At 43.4% G+C, this 20,512-nt stretch overlaps 1 protein-coding gene across 2 annotated transcripts in view; it reads left to right on the forward strand.

Moving 5' to 3' along the window:
* Positions 1–20,512, forward strand: part of ABTB3 (ankyrin repeat and BTB domain containing 3) — a 297,599-nt gene that overhangs the window by 189,829 nt on the left and 87,258 nt on the right. For both annotated transcript variants that reach the window (XM_066358225.1, XM_066358226.1), the window contains exon 3: positions 339–543. In XM_066358225.1, coding sequence (XP_066214322.1) covers positions 339–543 — 205 coding nt within the window. The remainder of the gene's footprint in view (positions 1–338; positions 544–20,512) is intronic.

Genomic DNA, 20,512 nt, shown 5'->3' on the forward strand with positions numbered 1-20,512 from the left:
GACAGAGTCCCAGAAATGGAATTACTGAATCAAGGGCAAAGAGCATTTGTTAACACACTGGCCATGTCGTGCCAAATATCCTTAATATGAACTTGGAGCTGGACAAGGCTGCATCAGGCTGTCTCAGAAAAAAAATGACTAGGTTAGTGCGGGGTAACGGTTGCAGGCATAAGGGTTGGACAGACCCGGTTTGAAATATGTTTCTACCTCTAACTAACCTTGTGACCTTGAGTCTCAGTTTCCTTGTCTATAAAACAGGATTTCTCAAAGATCTTAGGCACATCTTTTCTGCAAGTCTTTGCTGCCTGAAGGATCTAAAATCTTACTTCTGTCCACAGGTGACCTGGTGTCCCGCGCAATGCATCACCTGCAGCCCCTCAATGCCAAGCACCATGGCAATGGCACCCCCCTGCACCACAAGCAGGGGGCGCTCTACTGGGAGCCTGAGGCCCTGTACACCCTTTGCTATTTCATGCACTGCCCCCAAATGGAGTGGGAAAACCCCAACGTGGAGCCTTCCAAAGTCAACCTGCAGGTAGAAAGGTAAGATGTGACTTTTCCTTACAAAGAAAGGAGTGACCCGCTGGCCAGCACAGCCTGGTGGTGGGAGGGTGGGGCTGTCTCCATGGAGGTGCAGGGGTGGGCTAGCTAGGGGACGGATGCTGGGGTCAAAATTGTCCAGCACCCAGAAACTCATTGGAGGGGTTCAGGTGGGAACCATGCACCCTGAGCGGATACCTGAGAACCTGGGAGAGTCTTAGAAATGGGATTTCATAGTGCTGGCCCAGTTCCAGGTAAAACATGGCCTGCATCAGAAGAGCCACCTGCAAATTCTGGAGGAGTGAGGGCCTCAGCAATGCAGGGTGGCTTCCTTGTGAAGGCAGCTTTAGGGATGCCCGCTCTTTGGGTCTTATCTTCATTTCATCCTAGCTGCCTGGGACCTCCCAGGGGCAGGGGGCTTTGGACCATAAATACCGACTCATCCAGAGTGGGCCTCACCGGTGGGCAGGAGCTGGCTTGCTGGGGGAAGCAGAATCCTCATGGGAAAGGAAGAAAGGAGAGAAAGAAGTGGAGCTTCCTGGAAGCGGAAGCTCTGACCTAGCCTCTGCTGCTCCTTGGCACCAGCCTTCTGTTCCCTGTGCCTCAGTCTCCCCATCTGTAAGCCAGTGGCTGAACTAAGTGATTCCCAGGTCCCTTCTATCTGGAAAACCCCAGGATCCTGTCAGAGTCAGGGCATCAGAAACCACCCTCAGGGGAGGAGGCTGCCTGGAGGCGTCCCCTCTTCCTCTGGGATGAGGTCCACAGAACTCATCTCCCCACAGCGTCTCACAAGTCAGCCCCTTCCTCCCTCGACACAGACCTCTTTACTCTAGCTGCTATTGTAGTGACTCCTGTTTATCAGCACAGTGGTCAAGAGAGCAGGCTTTGTGACCCAGACTTCTGGGTTCAAGCCCAGGCTCTTCCAATTAAAGCCAGGGGCCTTGGGAAAGGGCCTTTGCCTCTCCATGCCTCAGTTTCTTCATCTGCATGATAGGTCTACTGTGAGTAATTACTTCATTGGGCTGTTTGAAGTGCTCAATAAATATTCACTTTCTCTTGCTGTAGGTATTATCTGCATGTAGTTAAACAATCTCCATTTGGGCTCAGTGCACTTCTCCTTTCGCTGCTAAATGTTTCCAAGTTGTTTTGAAATTCTCATTGGATGCTGGGTTCCTGCCAGGATTAGGGCTTCATTGGGCTGCTTCACAAAACCATGTCTCTTGGCTTTCAGTCATGGGAAGAAAACAGAGCCTGGGTTAGACAGAAGTTGCCTTTTATTTCTGTTTTAAGAATCCCAAGTTAGCATTAATATTTCAATCCAGTCTGGAGTGATCTTAATCTGGGGATTACTCAGGTCTCCCACTCTCCAGGCCAAATCAGTGGGTACCCTGTGCCTGTGTTCATGTGCCAAACACGCCCAAGATGGGAGATGGCAAAACAGCCAAGGTTCCTGAGCAGAAATAACCTCAGTCAGACACACCGAGACTCGACTTTCTGTGAGTGTGAATCCTGGGAGTTGAGAGAATGGAAACCCTTGGCCTGTAGGGAGCCTAGGTCTTCAGTCCCCCCCCCCCACTGCCTGTACAATAGTTCATTTTCTCTGACTCACCCCTGCACGTTGTCTTCAACTCCTGCCTCTAAGCAGATGACCCCTCTCCATCTCCAACCAGACATCGCCTCCTCTGAGCTCCATTCTAGGAAGACCATCTAAAAATTCCAAACTTTCTGTGACAAGATTTAAAGCCACAAGGGAGGGCAGAGGAACGTGAACATGTCCCAATATTTGTTGGAGTCTCCTATCTTGGTCTTTCCCTTCCTTTTCTGGTTGAATTTTCAGGCCACAACACAAAATGCAAAGTGGAACTTGTCATTTTTGAGTTTTGGTCATGTTGGTCCTCTGGAAAGAGTATGGGTTTAGGAGTCAGATTGACCTCTGAGTTTGGGTCCCAGCTCTGCCTCTTCTGACTCTGAGACCTGGAACAGGTCATGTCACTTTTTTTTTTTCATCTTACCTCTTTGAACCTTTTTCCTCATCTGTAAAATGAGAATGAGACCAGCCTCGAGGGACTGGCATCAACAATGAATTAGAGATGACCGCTAAGACATCCAGCCTGGGACAAGGGGACCTCCGCTCCTCCCCACTTCCCAGAAGCAGCTGATACCATGCTCCTTTTGGCTGCTGTTCTAAAGCACTGTTATCATCGCCCTTACTGAAGCCTGTGTATGATGCCTTCTAGACAAAAGTCATTTCTTCCTGTTCCCTGATGGGATGGGCATTGGTGTTTAGCATCTGAAAACACACATGTTCCCTTCAGAGAAGAGCCTCTCATTGTTTGAGTCTAGTGTTCACACCAACTGCACACCAAACCTCCATCCACAAGAAATTTCTAGTGAAAGGTAGGACTCGAATTGGGAGTTGTTTTTCTCTCTCTCTTTCTCTCTCCTCCCCTCCTCACCCTGCCCCCCAGTTCAGACAACATCTCCTTGACTATTTCTAGTCTGGCAAAGTCAAGTAGGGCCTCGGTGCTAATATGGTTCTCCACACGTCTACAAGTTCTTCTGGGAACAGGGGCTGAATATTATTAGTGTGCTTTTGTCTGTGCCCAGCAGAGAGCCTGAGAGATATGTGACTGAAATGCAGATCGTTTTGTGCCTGAAACCATGTCTACTTGTCAGAAGAGCCTTTCTTGGCCAGCGCACTTGGAGCGAGGCCCATGTTCACCATTCCGCTCTTTCATGTGGGCTCAGCTTTGGAGTTGCTGCATTTGTTTTGGATGGTTTCATTTTTCACTTTGGGATTTTGGAGAAACTCAGTGCCAGCATGAAATTTCTGTAATTTAAATTCTTCCAGAACTTTGGCTACTATTTTTTTTTTTTTTTTTTTTAGTTTCTGAAATCTTTTAGGTACCTCAGATATTTTTTTTTAAAAAAGCAACTCAGATACCTTTTGTAAGATTATGATTAGGTAATATTTATTTTCCATATAATAATGAGAAATGTAAACACCTTAATTTTGATGGTAGTGGTCATATGAGGTTGCTCTTTTTAAATGGAATCATTGTAAGTCTATGACAAGATATTCTTCCCCTCTGTTATCAGTGATTCCTACATGGGTTTGGCCACTTAATGATTTTCGGTAATTTCTTTCCATTGAATGAAAAAAAAAACAGTGGGATAAACAGAAGTATTTTGTTGCCCAATGTAGCTGGTAATGGGTGAGAGGAACAGTGATCAGCTTCACCTAAAAGACTAGACAATTAAGTAGTTCTACTATTTCCCAATCTCACTGAAAAAAAAAAAAAAACAAAAACCTGAATCTATATGTAGACAGTGGCAGTTCTAAGCCCTTTTGTAAAAGTAACTGTACAAACAGATGTAGCAGACTGTCTACTAGGGGAATCTCAACCACAAACACAAATATACCATTACCAATCAACTTACTTGAGGAAAACTGGAAAACTAATGGGAGAAACAAAGTAGTCTTCACAAGTGGAAGAACTGATGCTTAAAGAAATAGTTAATAAAGCAAACACAACTGACATTAGAAGTTAATGGAACCCAAATACATCTTCCAAGACCTTCGCCCTACTGAAAGATTACCCCCAAATATATTATTAGTTCCTCATGCTTTTTAATCTGTGCCCTATGTGACAGGTAATATTCAAATATTAACACACTCCAACAGACATGTACGAGGTTATGCAAAATTCCCAGCATTTAAGGTATAACACTTGCCCATTCTTTCCCATTAAGGAATGTTATCAGAATCCAAGTAAGTGGAGGTATCCTTGATATAAGCAGCACTGCTATTAGGAATGTTTAGTTGTAGAAGTTGAACCTAGACTGCTTAAAGTAGAGAAAAAAAAAGCAATCTCTGGGAGGTTCAGTATAGGCCACTGTTAACAAATCCTTTTTCCTTCTTCACAAGAATTTGAATTAATTCTCTAACTCTGTTCCTCTGGAAACCTGATAAAAATTGAAGTATTAACTGTGTTACTAGGCAACATTGCTTATTGTCAAAATGACCCTAGACAGGTAAATTAGATCTGGTTCGGTAGTACTATAAATACTTCAGAAATATTCAGAGCTTTGGGCTACCTTGAATTCATTGACCCTTATAATTTGCAGTGTTTGTGCAGGGGACCTTGGAAGCTATTTTTATGGAGTTGTTGCAAGAGATACTGGGGTTTATAAACCAGAGAAACTTTCACAACCACCCAAATGGATCTCATCTCCTTGTACCTGAGTGTCACCTAGATAGAAGATAGGTCTGGGATGGCTAGGTTGATTGCTATTAGGACTTCTACTGAAAGGAATATTGATGATGTCCTGCTGGACCAAGTATGGCCTATGGTAGTCCCATGAGTATAAATGTTTAGAAGAGCTTAAGGCTTCTGGTAGACATTGAAGCCAGAGAACCAGGCTTTGAAGCGACTCATGCTGCAACAGTGCACAAGTTGCACTCCATCCAGCAGAGACCTCACAGCCTCCAGGGCAGGGCACAGACACTTGACCTTACATCACTGATGCTGGGCATTGTACACTTCCAGTAGAACCTCTGTCACCATTACCCCTGAAAGCTGAATGTCTGTTCTACTACCACCTTGTCAGCTCCAATGTTCCACCAATGTCACACCACTTGCTTTAAAATCAATATAGCCCAGGCTACCTGTGTACACTGTAGCTGCAAGGGAGTCTAGGAAGATGAATTTCCACCTTGTTGAACCATGGATTAATCATATGGGAAATATTCCAATCACTGATAAGGTTATCAGTGGTTCTGGGGAGCCAGAATAGTTGACTAAGTTCCACTATATGCTTCTACTTAACTTTTTTAGGTAAATAACTCACAAGTGAATCATTTATACAGTTTAGTACTTTTGGCCATGTTTGGCCACACATCTCACAACTGATTGGCTTATACACTACAGTTAATAACCAAAATACTGCCCGGAGGCGCAGTGGATAGAGCATCAGACTGGGACACAAAGGACTCAGGTTTGAAGCCCCGAAGTCGGCAACTAGAATGTGGGTTCATCCAGCTTGAGCACGGGCTCACCAACTTGAGCGCAGGGTCACTGGCTTGAGCGTGGGATCATATCCATGATCCCCTGGTTGCTGGCTTGAGCCGAAGGTCTCTCTGCCTTAAGCAAGGGGTCACTCGCTTTGCTGGAGCCCCCCCACCCCCCGTCAAGGCACATATAGAGAGCAATCAATGAACAACTAAGGAGCCACAACGAAGAATTGATGTTTCTCATGTCTCTCCCTTCCTGCCTGTCTGTTCATTTCTCTGTCACATATACACACACAAAGAAATATTCCCCAACATCAGGACTGCTTGGGCTAACACCCTGGGAACCTCAATAGCTGTTCCTGGCAAACTAAGCAGGGATACAGAAACCTTTTCCCAGAAGAATTCTACTTCCTCATTTTCCTAAGGACAGTGATCACATCTGGCACAAAAGTTCCCCCGACTTTTTCCTGGAGAAATTCAGTCAGTCAATAAATAAGGACATGATAGAGTGAGAGGACTATATAATAGGCCTTTTTTATGCAGGGCTATATGTGGGCTTCTGTGGGCTAGCCTGGCATCTCAACCACCGTATAATGGTTCAAAGGGGGAAAAATGATGTGCAATTCTAACTAATTCATTTAAGAAACAAAGTTTTAAAACATGATTCATTGGTAATTTGAGCCCTGCTGCAATTTATTTCATCTGGCAAGGGTAAAAACAACTCCAATCCCAATAGTTTTCAAACTGTAGGTTACAGCCTATTAATGGCCCATTAAATCAGTGCAGTGCAGAGAGTGGCAAACTATACCCCACAGGCCAAATCTGGCCCATTGCCTATTTGTATAAAGTTTTATTGGAATATAGGCACACCCATTTGTTTACACATTGTTTATAGCTGTGTTTGCACTTTTGATTAGTTGTGACAGAGATTAAATAGCCTGCAAAGCTGAAAATACTATTTGGGTCTTTCCAGAAAATCTGCTGGTCCCTGATGTTGTGGGTTGTAACCTGCATTTTTAAAAAATTAGTTAGAATTGAATAAAAAAAAATACAATCAGAGTACTTTACATGAGGTAAAGTAAGTATATTTTATGAAAAAAAAATTTTTTTTGGTTATATATACTGGCATTGGTTAACTTACTCAAGGTCATGTAGCCAAAGCTGCAGGACCAGTGTTTGAGCTCTTGGAGTCAGACCCTGGGCTGTGCTTGTATTCACTAGGCCGTTTTGCTATCGACGGGCTACGGTTTTAAAAAAATAATGTTTGAAAGACTCATGCCTAATCCTTAATTTTTTTAAATCTTTATGAATGTTTACAAAATATAAAACTAATACTTGTTAAATAAAATGTAATAAGTACAAAAAATAACAATAAAGAACAAATTTTGAATCACCTGTAGTCTCTGCCTCCAGGAATAAGCACTGAGACTGAAGAGACATTTCCTTTCAATCTTAGTTTTCTGTGTATATATAATTTGTTTAGATTGTTTCACAAAATAAGTATACATGATTGGTCTTTTTCATTGAATAACCTTCAAAAGCAAGATTTTTCAATGGACTGCTCCATTATTGGACATGGGATTTAATGTCAAGAGAGATCTGGGAACATGAGGCGTGTCGAATGTGCTCTGTGTAGATGATGATGAAACTGAGGCCTAGCTGGATCAGAGGATTTGTCAAATGTCATAAGCACATTTTCAGTGGATTCACAAGGCAGTGCCTCAGTACCTTTGCATGTACTTTGCCCTCTTCCTGGAATAACATCTCCCTTCTGCTTCATCATCTGACTACCTCTGTCATGGCATTCTTCAAGAGTCACTTTATGCATTATTTCCTCCAGGAACCCTTTTCTACTACCTTAAGATGAATTAAGTATCCAGGGCCTAGCTCAGTGCATACATAGCACATAGTAAGTGCTCAATAAATGCTGGCAGAACTGAACAGAGCTGGGTCTGAAACCTATGTGTTCTGGCCCTCTTCCCAGAGAGCCAAGTTGCCGATGTCAACTCAGGCAGCCTTCAGCTTGGTGCTGGTTCTCCTGTCCTCTTATCCCAGGCCTAAGTTTCCTCAGCTATGAACAAGAAATGATAATCCTACTTCATGGAGTAATTTTAATGATTAGTGAGCTAACTTCTGTAAGAGCCATATACAAGCACCAACACATAGCCATTGATTCATAAATGGCAAGAAATTATTATTTACTCCTTTAATCTAGGTTGAACTCTTTTTAGATATTATAAGAGATTTTGATTGACACTTTGTATGTGGCAGCCCTGCTCTACACTCTTTATGTGTATTAGCTAATTTAATCCTCACAATACTCCTTGAGGTAGGAGCTAGCCTTACCCCTCCCATTTCACAGGTGAGGAAACAGGTACAGTGAGGTTATGCAACTTCCCATATGGGCAGGTCTGTGAGTATCAAACACATCAAATGAATGCTGAGTGGCTACAGGGAAAGGAGCTCTATGGGAAGGCACAGGATATATGCCATGGGAGGCAGGAAGGTGAGAGAAAAGAAAGTGAGATCATGTTCTGAAGAAGTGTTGGAGACGGCAACAAACTAGACTGCAAGGGAAGTTGGAAGGCTAGCCAAGGATACAAGACTTCCTCCCATAACTAGCAAGGAGCCAGAAGGGATTCGAGAAGAGAGACGCGGAGACCAGCACTAGGTCAGACACCTCGTAAACTCTTTCTTGAAAGCAGCATGAGGATGCTTAAAGGAAGGTGATGGACATTTGATGAGCATCTACTATGTGCCACGTACTTACTGTGGAGGCACTTTACTTATAGAGTTTAATATAATCCTTTACATTAACTTTGTGAGGTAGAAATACCTTCATCTACAGATGAGACAATTCTAATTACTTAGTAGGAAAAGGCTATTTGGAAGCTTTTAAGGGTAACATTAAGGACCTTTATAGCACATTAATTATATCTCTGGATATTTTTTATTCTGGAGCCAGAATAACTGAGTTAATATCTTGGTTCTAACTTTAATTAGCTGTGTGACCTTGAATGAGTTACTTAACCATTCTGAGCTTCAGTTTTCTTATCTGTGAAATGGGAGATACCATAGAATCTACTTCAGAGGGCAGTTATGAAGCTCTTAGGTATTTATGTGTACACACACACACACACATACACACACACACACACACACCAAAAAAAAACCCAAAAACTTAAAATCCAGCATGCATTAGGCTCTTTATAAATAATGTCCATTATTATTCTTACTGTCATGGTGCTTATAATCTGAATGTATACTGTAGCAGGGCTTCTCAAACATCAATGTGCATTTGAGTCCCCTGGGATCTCATTAAAATGCAGATTCTGTTCATTAGGTCTGGGGTGGGACCTGAGATGCTTCATTTTGAACAAGGTCCCAGGTGAGGTGATGTTGCTGGTCCATGGACCACTCTGTGAATAACAAGATATTATGGTTTTTGTGTGTTTGTCATTTATTTCCCCAACCTACTCCAACCCCCATTTTTAAGTAATAAAAGGGCAAGAAATAAGCTTTTATGGTGATTTTTGTCCCTCTGGTAGAGCTTGGCACATGATAGGTGCCTAATTACTATCTTTGGGGGCTGGATTGAGACCTGCACGATCTCTACTCCCCTTCTTTCATGAGATGCTGGATCCCTCTGCAGTTTGCCACAGTGGATGGATTCCAGAGGTCCAAGGGCACTGGTCTACAGAACTCAGAGGATTTGGAGCCCTGGCCAGGGGGAGATGCTGAGCATCCAAATATATTGATCAGCTTTAGCCTAATGAGGTGACCAGCAAAGCTAAAGTAACTCAAGGGTAGCAAAATAACGACAAGCATGCAAAGATGAGGTGGGATGTGACAGGTGTACTCCCCCGGGGAGAGGCAGCAGGGCAAATCCTGAACCCCACCAGCTTCTGGTCTGTTAAACACCTCCAGCCTCCAGGGCTTGTCAAACAGCTTAGCCTTAGTTACCCAGGAGTTCTTTCCCAGCCAAGGGGGAGAGAGTGCTCCTGACTACAGGTGGTAAAGTCAAGGGGCTCAAGTTTAAAAACAGCCCCCTCTGCTAACGGGTCAAATGCACGTACTGTACTTGTTCATTTCAACATTCATGGCTTTTCTGAATTCTAGTTAACTGGCTGCCACAGCAGTCTGGTCTAGTCTAACCAGCTCCCTTTTTATTTTATGGGAAAAAGAAAGGAAATTCTTACCTTTATGAGCTTTATGACACAAAGAATAAGGACCAACCACCACACTCTCCAGGACAGTAATCACTAGCCATGAGAGGCTATTTAAATTTAAATGAATGAAAATTAAATAAAACTAGAGCTTTGATTTCCCAGTACCACACGCCTCCTTTCAAGTGCCCAGTAGCTAAATGTGGCTAGTGGTTCCTGTGTTGGACAGCACAGGTACAAGACATCTCCAACAGCACAGAAACTTCTATTGGACAGCGCGGAACTAGAGACTCAATGCAGATAGGGTTTCTCTTTTAGGCAAAAGAGCCGTGATAATCGGCACTCCTAAAGCAGCTGGTTAAGGAGTGAGCACAGAGACCCGGGGCCAGCTCACCTGCTGAAGCTATTCCAACCTGCCCATGTTTTGATCATCTTAAGGCTGAGTTGTTTTTTTCTTTTTCTTTTTTTTTAAAGCAACCATCATCTTTACCATTACCGCCAAGTTTTATCGCATATTTACGATGTACTGGGCTCTCTCCTAAGTGAGAATATTAGTCATCGAGTCCTCTCAAGAATCTTACACTGTGGCTATAGGGACTTAACATTCTTTCTTTAATATACTTCCCCCACCCCTTCTCTTTTTCTTCTAGTATTTCCTCTGGCATAAGCCTAAATCAATATTGCTCATACAAATGGAAAAACAATAATCAAATCACACTTTATCTGATCAGACAACATGTCAGCCTCCTGAAACGAATTGCTGCCTATGTAACCAAGGAACCTGCCTCTTAAATCTTCACCTCGGTGCTTCTTGACCTGTTTGATTTTTATTTTATTTTTTAATTTTTAAAATTTGTTTATTGTTGGAATTTTAATTGTTTTTCATTCTCTGTTCATTCTTTCAGTGAACGTGCATTAAGTGCCTGCTCTAGGTATAGTAATGGAAAGAGCTAGTAGTGTTCATTGGATTCTTATACGTTCCGGTCACCATTATAAGTACTTTACATGAATTAATTCATTTATCTCTGATGATTAGCCCATGAGGTAGGTATGATTAGTCATCCCCATTTTATAGATGAATAAAGTGAGGTAGAGAGGATAAGTGACATACCCAAGTTTACTGGGCTCAGACGTGGCCCTCTGCTAAGGAGGAGTGACCCCAGGACCCTGTCCTGTGTAGCTTATTTATTGTGAAGGAAGGAAAGAAAGTGCAGAGGTAGAGAGAGAGGTGCAGATAAACTGCCGAGGGCATCAGGATAGGCGGCTTTGAGTCACACTGTGAAAGATGGATCAGATCAGGCATTCTGGGTGGAAGAAGCCTCTGGCTGAGGCTCTAAGGTGGGAAAACCTCAGGATGCATGGCGGAACCATGTACCATAGACCAGCTGAGTCAGACTAGAGGAGAGGCAGGCTGACCATCAGCTCATTTGCAGAGGTGCAGATGTTTAGCCAGTTGTTAAAATGCTGAAATACTTCTCTACAGGTTTGTAAAGAGCCACCGCCCAAATGCTTGCCAAAAGACCTCACCATGTAGCAACTGCGGCCTGGCATCTGTCCCATGGGGAGCCCTGTCTGCATCAAGATCATAGGGATTAGAATATCCTTGCTGAGTTCAAAGTGTATGGGGAAAATATATGTCCTGTGGGTGATGTTGGGCCTTTGTTCCTTTAACAGTGGTGTCAGGGCAAAGGTTTGGACAAAGAGAGAGCATAAGCAAAATGCAAATGGCTGCTCATCCTCTCAGACTCAGCTGCATCCTCACCTCTGCTGGGAAGTCGTTGCTGCCCTACCTTCCCATTCTCCATAAAGCCCTCTGAATAATTCTAGCAATGTGAGTGCCCGTGTGTGTCAGACCCCGTGACAGTGCTTTTCCAGATCACCCCACTTCACAGTCCCCCCCGAGATACTGTCATTCTGCCTATTTTACAGATGAGGAGAGTGAGGCCTAGAAAAGTTCAAGGACGTGCCCAAGGTCACACAGCTAAACTAGTAAGTGGCTGGGCTAGAGGTTGAGCCCACGCACTGTGATTCCAAGTCTGTGTCCTCTGTGTCCCGTGTGGCCCCGTTTGCCATCATTTACTTCCTCCTCTGGTCTCTGCTGCCAGGCTCTGGGCTCCACCCAGGCAGGGACTGGGGTTTGAACATCTCTCGCTCCCACTGGCAGCCAGCCAGGGCCTGACACAGAGTGCACAGAGGGGGTTGGGGAGGGTGCAAAGAGCAGTTTAAGTACATGGCCAGCAGGAGAATGGTGTGGGGAATAATGGTGGGACCAGTTAGAAGGTTCCTGCAGGAGTCCCAAAGGCAGATGACAGGTGCATGACCTCACTGAATGCCATCCTCTGTGTTCCCCAGTGAGGGATGTCATCAGCTGGCTTCCTACCTTTGCTGAACGGTCCTGAGGAAAGGCACGTGAGCCTCCTTGGATTTCCAGTTCTTTCTCACTTGCCTGGAACCAACAGCCCTTTGTAACCCCTGCATCTGGGACCTCGAGCGCTGTACCTGAATGTTTTGAACATGCAGGAAATTTCTTTGAAGAGAACATTAGCAAAAATTAGCCCTTGAAACTGCCCAGTAAAAACTGAGTGCACAGCAGGGGCCGGCAGTCATGGCCACCAGAGTGCCTGGGAACAGAAAGCCCGCAGCGAGCGAGCGCTCCCCGGCCCAGCCCACTTCCACGCCGGCCACGCTGTGCCAAGTTTCCGCTCCTTTTTACCCTTTCAGAAATAGAATAGTGACAGCTTCCAGCACGTAGCCGGGTTTCACATGTTACGGAAAATAGCCTGGCCAGTAAATCTGGTAATTTGCCCAGCAGACAGAACATCTGAGCTGATTTTGCGTTCTTCGAAGTCTGGCTTCCCAGCGAAGCCTGCGCATGTACGAGTCTACACGGATCCAAGTCTGCGGTTCTCCTACTTTGTGTGGATTTCAGTGCCAGGCCCCCATCCCTTCCATTGTCTCCCCGCGTGGATGGCTCACAACATACACGAGCTGCTGGACATTCAAATGTTAATAGCCTCATCTTTTTCCTGAACAGTTATATTTATATGTGTTCATGTTTTAAATTTTGGGAAACACAAAGAAAATATAAGAAAGAATATTTCAATGATCTACACTTCAGATACCCAGAAGTAGCCAAAATGATTATTTGACATATTTTCTCATCCTTTTTTTTTTTTAATATAAATGGTGAGGCTTTTAAAAATAGTTGCACTGTGTATATATATAGTTACATACATTTTTAAATTTCACTTAGTATGAGCATGTTTCTGCACAATATTCATAAGCCTCAGTTTTTAATGACTGCAAAATATCCCATCTTGTAGAGGCACCATAATTTGCCTAATGGCTCCCAGTTTACTGGCCACTTGGGTTGTTTCCAGTTTGTGAAATGCTATTCTTTTAAAACTGTCCACAGTAGCAGGACTGAAACACCCATGCAGAGGGAACAGATATAAAAAGAGTAATCTGTCTGGAGGGGAGCAATGGAGCAGTTATTTCACGAGGCCTCGGAGGGCCTATGTGAATGAGAAATTGCAGAAGCAGAGCCCTGGGAGGTTGGCTTGCCCAGCCCTGTCCCCAGCTGTTGTCTTTTCCAGAAAGAAAGGCTTTGTGGGAAATGTAAGGGGGAGTGGTACCCTCCTGGCCTACATGCTCTCCAGCCATGGTCATTATCAATATCTCTTGTAGCAACAAGCCCTTCATGGTCCCAGCCAGGGTTGCTTTTCCCAACTTAAGAGACTGACTCTAAAACAGTCATGAGATTTTTCCCAAAGCCATGCAGCTAGCAGCCAAATTGAAACCAAAGGGCTGTCTTGTGAACCCCTGGGAAACACCACCCCTCCTTCCTGTATTGCTTCTAAAATGCAGAAGAGATGTTAGGCACCGTCAGAAAGCTAGTTTTGAGCTCGTACCCTGTACGAAGCTCACTGCATGTGCACTTGGCCACACGTATGGGATGAGGAAGTCTCCCCAATTCCAGAAGTCATTTGTTTGTTTGTGTGTTTGCTTGGTGGCCATGTTTGTTCATAACTCTGGGTTTGAAGTTGTTGTTCTGTGTTCATGTTTTGCCCAGATATCAGAAGCACTGCCCATGAAAGTGTCCTCCGTTCTTTCAGATTGATGTGTAGGTCTGTTGAGACTCAGCCGGTCAGGTTCGGGCTTGCCCAGCCATTTAGGCGGAACGTGCTGGCTCAGGAAGGTGGATATTTGTCCCAGGCTACTGTTCTCCTTAAGAAGTTCAAACTCCAAGGCTGGAGCGAGTGAACCCTTGGGCAGTCTTTGTCACAATACTTCCTATAAGTTCCTCACATGTATGTGAGGATAATTAAGGACAACAGACTTATTGCAATAGACGCTGCCCTGGGAAATTGGATATATATGGCACACTAAATTCTCTTGTTAGATAGAATTCTATATCCCGGTTTTAGATCCTTGTGTCCTCCATGAAACTCAACACAGACCCTTGCTCCAAGAAGATAAACAATGAACAGTGAACAAGCTGAGTGATCGGCCTGTTCTCTAATGGTCCTCCCTGTTTATGCGTTTATTATCTCTCAAGTTCATCTGCCAGGGTGTCTCCCTTCAGCTACTCTACACAGAGTTCCCTGAACTTGTTCTGCATTTCATTATCTGAGCTCCTCTGCCTGGACTCTTCTGACCCCTTCCCTCTCCCCCTTCCGACTTAGGGCAGTGTTTCCCAACACACTCTCACTCCCTTCAACTTCAGCTAATTTTGATTCATTCTCTCATGAGATTTGTGCATTCCTTTACAATGAAGCTTTTCAAATAGCTTTTCTCCTGTTTTTCACATTAGACCATGAGTTCATTGAGGGCTGGGACTGTAGCAATTTTACCAATTGTAGAAGCTAGTATATAGATGATACTCATTTCTTCATTCATCCATTTAACAAATACTTATAGAACCTCTACCATATGCCAGGCAACATATCTGTCTTCATGGAGCTTACATTCTACTAGGGGAAACAGATAAGGACAAATGCATAAAAAATAAGCTATCGAGCAAAGATAAATGACATAAAGAGAAATAAAACTGGGTACTCAAACCAGGTAAGAGATGCTATTTTAGCTAAGGTGGTCAGGGACGGTTTCTCTAAGGAGGAAGCATTTGAGGAAATGAGGCAGGAAGCCATGTGGATATCTGAAGAAAGATCTTAGCAGGCAAAGAGCATAGTAGGTGCAAAGGCACTGGGACAGGAATATTCTTTATTATATTCTATGCAAGGAGGCAAGGAGGCCAGTGAGGCTGGAACAGAATGAATGAGTATGTTAGGTGAAGGAGATGAAGTCCAAGGTGGGCAGGGTCGGATCTTGCAGAGGCTCTGGGGCTTGTGGATGAGTTTGATTTCTAGTCTATCTGTGATGAGAAGCTCAGTAAATGTTTGTTAAATCGAGTTGAATTGAATTGGGTTTTACTGAGCTGAACAGAACTGGGTCTCAATATATACTGCATATAATTTTTGAACCTTGCAATATCCCAAGTCTGCCCTTACAACCTCCAAATGGAAAAGCACTATAAACAGTCCCATTAGCAATATTAAAACCTGTCAGTATGTGAGTCTGCCTGTTCTGAACCTGGACAGCATTGTAGGTTCCAAAAGCCTCTGGCCAGTGATACTTTGTCAGCCCCTCCCACTTGCAGCAGTTTCATTGTGGTCAGTAGGTACAGAGGACATTTTAATTTTAGAGGAACGAGGCCTTAGTGGCTGCCCAGAGTTTCTGTTTCATTTCTGACTTTCCCAGAGTCTGAAGTCTTTGGAGGGTCACGGGGATTTATTCTGGGCCGTGGCCAGGGTCCTGGATGTGACTTTCAACTCAAGCCTGGTTCTCATTGAATCTTAATTATGTGGAACTGCTACCCTTCATACAACTGGAATATACCACATTTAGCTATTTTTATCCTCTTACTTAGTCTTTATAAAGTCCTTGCAGTGAACCATTGCCTTGATTAAAATAGGAGCCCACCAGAATTTAAGCTAGGCAAATTCACAAGATTCAATCACACATTCATTGATTCACTTAACAAATAAATATTCATTCAACCGATGAACCTTTTTGTCAGAAACTTGAAAACTGTTTTATTTTATTTACTTTTTGAGATATAGCTGACATATAATATTAGTTTCAGGCATGTGAGATAATAATTCTATTATTTGTATACTTTGCAAAATGACCACCACAATAAGTCTAGTTGACATCCATCGCCACACGTAGTTACAAAAATGTTTTTTCTTATGATGAGAACTTTTAAGATCTACTCTCTTAGCCACTTTCAAATATAAGGACCCTGTTATTAACTATAGTCACCATGCTGTACTTGACATTTCCTCATTCACTCGAAGACTGTCAATGGAGGACCTATGGAGTGCCAGATACTATACTAAGGGTTGGGGACATAGCCCAGCACAGGAGAAGTCCCTGTCCTCCTGAAGCTGACAATGTAGTGGAGGAGACAGAACAACTCAGGATACTAATAAAAAATGTCATCTTAAATTCTATTTTAAAAATAATATTAAAATAAAATGTCATCTTGAGTTGTGGCAGATGCTACTGTGTGCAAGTTTGGGAGATAGAAAGACAAATAAGTAGTGTCCCCACAGTGTTGTTAGGGTGGAGGTGAAGGCATCCATTATAACACTAATATATGAATGGTACTGTGGCATTCTGTACAAAATGCTATGGAGGTAGAGGGAACACATAACTAACCGTATTTTGGTTAGGGCCAAGCAGGTCACATATTACCCATTTCCAGATTGGAACCTTGAGCTCATTGGCCATGTGACGTGATGAGATTTGGCCACTGAGCCATGTAACTGGCAGTACCAGGATTCAAACCTACAGCCATCTGACTCCAGAGCCTGCACTCTTGGAAATAGCTATCAATGTAACTTGACAAGCATTTATATAGCACCTACCCCTGTGAAACCCCCTGTCCTGGGTATCATAGAAGGGTGTCACCTAAGATGAATAAAACATGGTTGATAAGTTCATGGGTTCCCCATTCTTGCATTTGGTTGGTGAAGTCAACACTCAAGCATTGTGATAGTATAATATGTACTTGGCTTTGGCTTGAGCCTGGCTATTCCAGGAGAGGAAAGTGATTTGTGTTTGGCCCATTGCATGAGCCTGCTGGTAGCACTGGGTCAAGCTCAATGCAGGGGCTACTTTCAGAGTCCATGCCTGGGAAAGAAGGTCTGTAATCCTTGGAGGATACAAGAGGGGGATGTACCCGAAAAGGTGGAAGATGTGAGACCAGTGAGTTTACTTATATTGGAGTAAAGCAAAGCTTCAACTTGGACACATCCCAGGGCTGAGCAGAGAGGAGTACAGCTGGACAAGGCTGAGAGGCTGGACAGCTAGAAGCAAAATGAGAACAGGGCTAAGAAACGATGGGCAAAGCCACCACAACCCAGCCTGGGCACTGAGTATGTGTGTGGGAGCTCCCCCTTCAGGCAGTGTGTGTTATTGCTACTGTTGTGGCTGGGGGAATTATGGGAAATGGACAGGACCCTGGCAAGAGGAGGTTTTTGTTAGCAAATTTGCCTTCGTAGTTATGTTTTTTTGTAATCTGATATTTAAATTGATAAATTGGTTAATTTTAGTTCTCTGGGTGGTAATTCCTCTGCCTACCCTGGGGCTGGCCCCAGAACTCAACCCCTTCACAAGCTGATTTGGAGAGAGAGGCTGCAAGAACCCTGCTGAGAAGATTGGACAGGTTGTGGCAGGTTGGTAAGGGACACACCCTGTCCCCTTTCCCTCTCACCAGATAATCAGCCCTGAATGTACTGCATATGTAGATGGAGCTGGTTGCCCTGGAGTACTGACCTGGAAAGAGGTCCTTTCCTAGATAGTGCCAAAGGCTAGTTTAAGAAATACCCTTCTGGCCTGACCAGGCGGTAGCATAGTGAATAGAGCGTTGGACTGGGATGAGGAAGGACCCAGGTTCGAGACCCCCAGGTTGTCAGCTTGAGCATGGGCTCATCTGGTTTGAGCAAAGCTCACCAGCTTGGACCCAAGGTCATTGGCTCGAGCAAGGGGTTACTCAGTCTGCTGTAGCCCTCCCCACCCCCTCACCCCACCCCCGTCAAGTCACATATGAGAAAGCAATCAATGAACAACTAAGGTGTCGCAACGAGAAACTGATGATTGATGCTTCTCATCTCTCTTCATTTCTGTCCTTATCTATCCCTCTCTCTGTCTCTGTGTAAAAAAAAAAAAAAGAAAGAAAGAAAGAAAAAGAAAAAAAAAGAAATAGCCCTTCTGTTCTGCTTATATTAAAATCACAAGCTTTCTTTATGGTTGCCATCATCTTTCACTTGCACATTTAGCAAAATCTAAAACTGGTAACATTTTGTCCAAGAAGTAAATTATACACATGTTTTCTTCTCACACATGTGAAGATCCCATCAATCCACTAAATGGCCAAATGGCTGTCTTGCGTAGGCAACAGACCGCTTCCCCCTCCCACTCCAGTCTTTTCCTTGATTTGTAAGGCTCTCTGGGGACTTCTCTTTTCTTCCTTCCATTCTCTGTGTTCTTTTTTTCTTTTTACTGGGAAATTCCCATATTTACAAGGACACTCCTTCCAATCTACATGATGACATGTTTTTTAACTTTATTATCCCAGTTAGTCCTGGGGCTTTGGTGTAGTCTGAGACACGAGGTGTTTATCTATTTGTCATTTATATCCAGTCTAATTCTGAAATGGATTTGAGCTAGTTTCTCAGTATGAGTGAGATATAACAGAACCAAAAAGCAAGAATGACAATGCAAATAACATGCACTAACACTAAGGAAGACCACTGGGCCAGAAAATCTCACCTTAGGTTTGTTCTGGCAACTGAGCACAACATTGACTCACCTGGCCTCCAAGGCAAAAAGGGAAACATACATTATAAAGCTCTATATCTAATTTACACACACACACACACAAAACACATAATCTTTACCCAAAAAGTGTTCACAAGAGGGTCTTTTCTGACTTTAGCAATTTCAGTCCAGGGCTGATATTCTTAGATGTTCTCGATGATCTGAAACTTTTAAAAATAGTCTATAACCAAGTCTAGGGTTATGTCTAGGAAAACCATTGAATTGTGTTCAGAGCGGTCAGGGTGTTTTTGCATCCCCTGGTCACATCTGTACAATAGCATTCATTAAATAAATGTGCCCCCCCCCCCAGAAGGAGGGGAAGGGATATAGAAATCATCATCTTTTCTAACTGAAACTTCCCTTAGAGTTTGTGTAGCCCAGCCTCCTCATTTCATAGAGGAAGGACTGAAGCTTCTCAATGTTCAGGGACTCACTCAATGCCATACTGGTCATCAGAGAGGTGATATAATAATGACTAAGCATGTGAACTTTGGATTCTGACAGACTCGATATCAAACTCCAGCTCTGTCCCAACAGCTGTAGTATCCTATATAAGTTATTGAATCTTGCTAAGCCTCAGTTTGCTCATCTGTAAAATGGGGACAATTATTACTTTGCCAGAATTTTTAAAATCATTAAATGAATATATTATTTAATATAAAGCTTTTGCACAGAGCCTGGAACATTGTAAGCACTCAAATAGTGGATGCTATGATATCTTGGACATTAGGATGATGATGCAGTCATGAAATGGAAAAACTAGGTAAAATAATTCAAATAATCTAAAAGCTACTACAGCCCTCCTTTCACCCTCCTTCTACCAGGATTCTTGTCTGAAGTTATACTGACCTGAAGAACATCTTTTAGAAATACACTATGCAGTAAAGCAGCTGCTAACCACATGTGGCTATTTGCAGCTAAATGAGTTAAAACTGAATTAGAACTTTGGAAACTCAAGTTCCATTACCCACATTCTAAGGGCTCAGTAGCCATAAGTGGCTTGTGGCTATTGGCGGTGTAGATATAGAACGTTTCCATCATAACGGAAAGCTCTCTTGATGGCTGCCTTTGTGGCTCCCCCCCCCCCAAACTTTCTTATATCAGTATTTTTGTTATTTATTTTACTGGTGAGTACACTTGAGTCCCACAGAGCCTCAAGGATATACAGCCCACAGCTAGTTAGTAGCACAGCCTGCTACAAAACTGCTTCTGACTCAGAGCATGAGTCAGTCTATGGTGGCCCAAGAGGCCCGAGGAAGCTGCTGGCTTAAGTCTGTGTTTTGATAAGTGGAGTTCTGATTAATCAGGGCTAGAGTATGAGTTGAATCCATACTGTCATACTGCCAAATGCTGGGTAATGTCAATTTAAAAGGTTGATTATAAGAGAACTAGAATATCATTATCTCAAGAGCCACAGCCCGGTGGCAAAGATATCAGGGACAGCACAGGGAAGTTTTAGAGCATGCTCAGCCTCTCCTTTTTATGCCCTCTATTTGTATGGAAGGAAGAGATTTTGCATGGTGTTTTAAAACTGATCTGTTCATGGAATGTTGTTCAACGTGAGAAAGAAGGAAATTCTGCCATGTGCAACAATATGAATGATTTCGAGGGCATTGTGCTAAGTGAAATAAGTCAGACAGAGAAAGGCAAGCACTGTATGATCTCTCTTATATGTGGAATCTAAAAAAGCTGAACTCCTAGAAACAGAGAGTAGAACAGTGGTTCCCAGGGGCGGTCAGGTGGGGGACATGGGAGCTAGATTCTCAAGCCCTTCTGTCAAGGTGTGTAATTCCAGCTATCAGATGAATCCATTCTGGAGATCTAACGGACAGCGTGGAGACTACAGTTAACCATACTGTATTACCTACTTGGAAGTTGCTAAGAGAGGAGATCTTAAATGTTCTCC

This window comes from Saccopteryx leptura, chromosome 1 (genome assembly GCF_036850995.1).
Source record: "Saccopteryx leptura isolate mSacLep1 chromosome 1, mSacLep1_pri_phased_curated, whole genome shotgun sequence".
Lineage (NCBI taxonomy): Eukaryota > Metazoa > Chordata > Mammalia > Chiroptera > Emballonuridae > Saccopteryx > Saccopteryx leptura.